General features: G+C 37.6%; 1 protein-coding gene across 1 annotated transcript; it reads right to left on the bottom strand.

Annotated features, from left to right (window-relative positions):
* Positions 1-1,386: 1,386 nt before the first annotated feature.
* Positions 1,387-2,716, bottom strand: LOC141556763 (large ribosomal subunit protein eL39-like). The gene has a single exon (XM_074291471.1). The coding sequence runs from the start codon at positions 2,198-2,200 to the stop codon at positions 2,027-2,029; it is 174 nt and encodes a 57-aa protein (XP_074147572.1). The 5' UTR covers positions 2,201-2,716; the 3' UTR covers positions 1,387-2,026.
* Positions 2,717-4,514: the final 1,798 nt, after the last annotated feature.

The raw sequence follows: 4,514 nt of genomic DNA, 5'->3' as shown, positions 1-4,514 counted from the left end.
TTCCCAATATGCCTATATTATTCATGAAGTTATCCACATAAAGAGTCAAAAGGTTTCCAACAAAACAGCACAAGGCTATGTTTCTCTTCAGTAAAATAAACATGAGTCAATAGGTCACTTCTAACTGTATCTTTGATTAGCACGGAGCTAGCCATACATAATCCTGAGTTGAGATAACTTTTTTTTTTTATTTGATTTTTCTTGTGCAACAAGATAACTGCATAATTATGTATGTCCACCCTGGATCCAACATATACTTCTACCACATCCAACACATTGGAGCACTTGCCATCTAGGGGAGGGGGTGGGGGAAAGGGGGGAAATTGGAACACAAGGCTCTGCAAGGGCCAATGCTGAAGAACTATCCATGCATACATTTTGAAAACAAAAACCTTCAATAAAAAAATAAAGTACTGAAACTACAAAAAACTAATATATATATACAGAGAGAGAGAGAGAGAGAGAGAGAGAGAGAGAGAGAGAGAGAGAGAGAGAGAGAGAGAGTCTCCTTTGGTGGAGATTGACTGCTCAGGGTTTCCCCGCCCCAGGTCTAGATTATTAAGAGCAAATGGGTTTAGAAACAGGGGGTTGTAACGTGCTCTCCTGGCTGTTACAATTACTAGTCTGTCCTAGATCCACCAGAGTACCTTTGACCACTGTCCTTTGCAGTGTGAACTCTACCCGGCTCGCCTCCTCTGAGGCCTTCTAAGGTCTCTGGCCACAATCTCTTGAATCTATAGCTTAATAACCGGTAGCGCACTCAAGAACAGCCACGTGTAATCTTAAAAGCCTTTATTATACCTACTCACATAATGCCCTAACTGATGCCCTGACTTGTTGGTTCCCTGGTGAACACCTGGTCAGAAGACCCATGTGTTCACTACCAAAACCCTTACCTCTTTTGGCTACCCATCTTGGCTTGGCCACCCAGGCTGGGGAGCCAGGGTGAACAGCACGAGGTTAAAGAGAGCGGTTGCTGCCTGCAGTGGGCTTACATAGGGCCTGTGAGGTCACACACACAGCCAATCAGTGAGAGAGTCACCCATTACGAAGCTATCTCAATATGGCCAGGATCCCGCCCAAGGGCAGTCCTAATATCCACAGAAATTACTTCTGGGCCTCAATCTCCCGATGCACTGTGTCCGCCCATTTAAAGGGCCCTTACAGGGGGTAGCTGCAGTGTCTTGTGTGCTAGGCCAGGAGTTTAAATCTAAACCCAGACACTTGCAAGCTGTGAGTCACCTAACCCTATTCACCTCAGTCTCCTCATCTGTAAAATGAGCTGGAAATGGCTAATTCACTTATTTTTAAATAATCCTTAAATTTAAAAAATCTCATTATACATTATTTCATTTGATTTTCACAATATTCTTGTGAGGTAGATGCTATAATCATCTTAGTTTATATAGGAGGAAACAGATTCAAAAAAATTAAGTGGTTCGGGGTCATATATAGTGTTTGAAAAAGAATTTGATTCTAGTCTTCTTCTTTTTGCTATGGATACTGCCTCTTACTTCAAATACATACAAACAGGCATCTAGAGAACAGCAGCTTAATATATACTACACATAAATATTACTGAATCATCAAATTTGATATATGAAAACAAAGGACTTGAACATTCTCTTCAAAAATAAGATTGGATGGGTTTCTTTTTGGGTTGTTGTTTTTAAATATCTGTGCCTTCCAAAATGTGTAGGTACTGGTATTTATTTCTTCTTGAGTGATAGCACATTAATATGTCTGAAACTGGCACAGAAGACAGAACAGGTTGGGCATAGGTGGTACAGTGGATAGAGAGCATGGCCTGTAGGCAGGAAGACTCCGTCTTTCTGAGTTCAAATCTGATCTCAGACAATATCTATATGATCCTGGGCAAGTCCCTTAACTCTGTTTGCCATTGTAAAATGAGCTGGAGAAGGAAATGGCAAACCACTCCAGTAACTATCAAGAAAACCCCAAATGAGATCCCAAAGAGCAAACTGAACAACAAAATAAATATTTACATCATTACACTGGCAATTCTTTATAAAATCATCTTGGTCTTTTTCCACTGTCTTCTCTTTGGGTTGGGCTTGATCTTATTGCCAGTTTTCATGCAAATTCCTTGAAAAATGAGACAATTCTGCTTCTGTTGCTTTGTGAAAACCCTCTTAATCTTGAAAGTTTTGTGGAAAAATTTGAGAAAGTTCACTACCATGTCTTTATCATAGTGGTGGAGCAAGAGAAAAAAGTGGAAAGTGGGACTTCACTTTATAAGTTGATTCTCCTTTATCCCAATTCCCCAACATTCTCAAGTTTTAACTTGTACCTTCTCCGTAGTGCAATCATACTCAGGGATGGTCATTCCATTGATCTGGCCATCATTCATAAGTGTTCTGTTATAAATCTGATATCCTTCTATCTAATCATAACTTTCTATATTCTCTGTGCTTCATTCACTCCTATCTGTATTCTCTGTTCTTATTTTAATCTTTACCATCCATATTTACTTTTCTAGGCCATTACCTCTTTTTTTTTTTTCTTATTTTCTTCTCTTTCAAATCTTGATCTAACTAGTGGCAGCTTATAATATATTACCAGTGATGGCTTTCCAGTACCATTTTGGATCTCATAGCCCGTGGTCCCTTATCATTGATTTCCAGAGAGAATTTTCACACATAGAATCAGTTTTGTACAAAATATATCCTGTTTTTAAGCCATTTTTTTGGTAAGGTTAATTTTTAAAAATTTATACATAAAAAATAAAATAAAATCTTTGCCTGATAGTTAACTAGTTAACTTGCATGGTCTTTTACCCTTGAATTTCTTATCCACTTTTCTGTTACAGTTTGTACCTTTCTATTTCCCAACCATCTACTTTCTCTACTCTTATATTAAACTGTTGAAAGTTTGTACTCCTATATATTATGGATACTCCTATATCCATACTGTTGAAAGCAGATGGAATAAGGTTACACAGCCATGGTAACTGGATCCACTTTAAATTTGTTATGTAATCTCAACTAGTCTTTCTTTGCTTCACACAAATCTTTTATTCCTTTCTTTCTGCCTCTTTCCATTCCCTTGAACATTTGTTCCAAACCTTCTGTTTTCTCCTTATGTCACCTATACTAGTCACTCAAGCTTCCCTTTTATCAGATGGTATTGCTAATAACTTCACTGAAAACATTGAGACCATCTGACCCCTTTTTTTTCCAATTCTGCATTTCATTTCACCTCAACATCATTTACTCTTTCTTTGCTCCTAACTTGGAGGATGTAGTCGTTGGGTTTTTTGTATTTTGGGACAGTTCTTTTTTTTTAATAGTATGTTTTTCAAATACATACAAAGATATATTTTTTAACATTTATCTTTGTAAAACCCTGTGTTCCAAATTTTACTCCCTCCTTCTCTCCTTCCCCCTCCCCAGGACAGCAAAAACATCTAAGATAGGTTGAACATGTGCAGTTCTAAACATATTTCCTTATTTGTCATGTTGTACAAGAAAAATCAGATCAAAAGAGGAAAAAGCCATATGAAAGAGGGAAAAAACAAGCAAACAAACAACAACAAAAGGTGAAAATCCACATTCAGTTTCCTAAATTCTCTCTATATAGATAGCACTTTCCAACACAAGTCTATTGGAATTGCCTTGAATCACCTCATTGTTGAAAAGAGCCACCTATCACACTTATCGCAGGTGATCACATAATCTTGTTTCTGTGTACCACTTCACTTAGTAATAGTTCATGTAAGTTTTTCCAAGCTTTTCTGAAATCAGCCTGCTTATCATTTCTAATAGAACAATAATATTCCATTACATTCATATACCATCACTTATTCAGCCATTCCCCAACTTATGGGTATCCCTCAGCTTCCACTATCTTGCCACTACAAAAAAAAAAAGCTGCTACAAACATTTTTTCACATGTGGATCCTTTTCCCTCTTTTATGATCTCTTTGGGATACAGAGACACTGCAGGATTAAAGGACATGCACATCCTTATAGCCCTTTAAGCATAATTCCAAATTAATTTCCAAACCAATTGAATCATTTCACAATTCCACCAACAATGCATTAGTGTCCCAGTTTGAAGAAGTCATTTTTAACCTGAAAATATCTCATCATCTTGTGCCTTTGATCTCATTTCTGGCCTCTCCTCCCTCACTAGCACAATGCCCCTTGGTTCATCTTGTTAACCTGCAATAACTACTCATAAAGTAGTAGAAAAAAAGAAATTTATTCAAAGTAAAGAAACTGCAATTTGAGACACCATGTAGTACTAAGGTATTGGGATATCTGCCAGATTCAATCAGGCAAGGTGATTATATTATGGTTAATCAAAGAGGGAGAGGAAACTTGGCCATAGAACATCAGGAAGCAAGATATTTATTACATCAGTTGGAATTTCATCAAATAGATTGGAATCAAGTCAGGGATGGGAAACAATAGCAGGATTGGGCATATGGGTTATTCTTTCAGTCTGCACGTTACAGTTCCCAGGAAGACCAAGAAGCTGATCTCAGCTTA

Source organism: Sminthopsis crassicaudata, chromosome 2 (assembly GCF_048593235.1).
Source record: "Sminthopsis crassicaudata isolate SCR6 chromosome 2, ASM4859323v1, whole genome shotgun sequence".
Classification (NCBI taxonomy): Eukaryota; Metazoa; Chordata; class Mammalia; order Dasyuromorphia; family Dasyuridae; genus Sminthopsis; species Sminthopsis crassicaudata.
The sequence above is the reverse complement of the archived record's forward strand: the minus strand, read 5'-3'. Positions and strand labels throughout refer to the sequence as shown.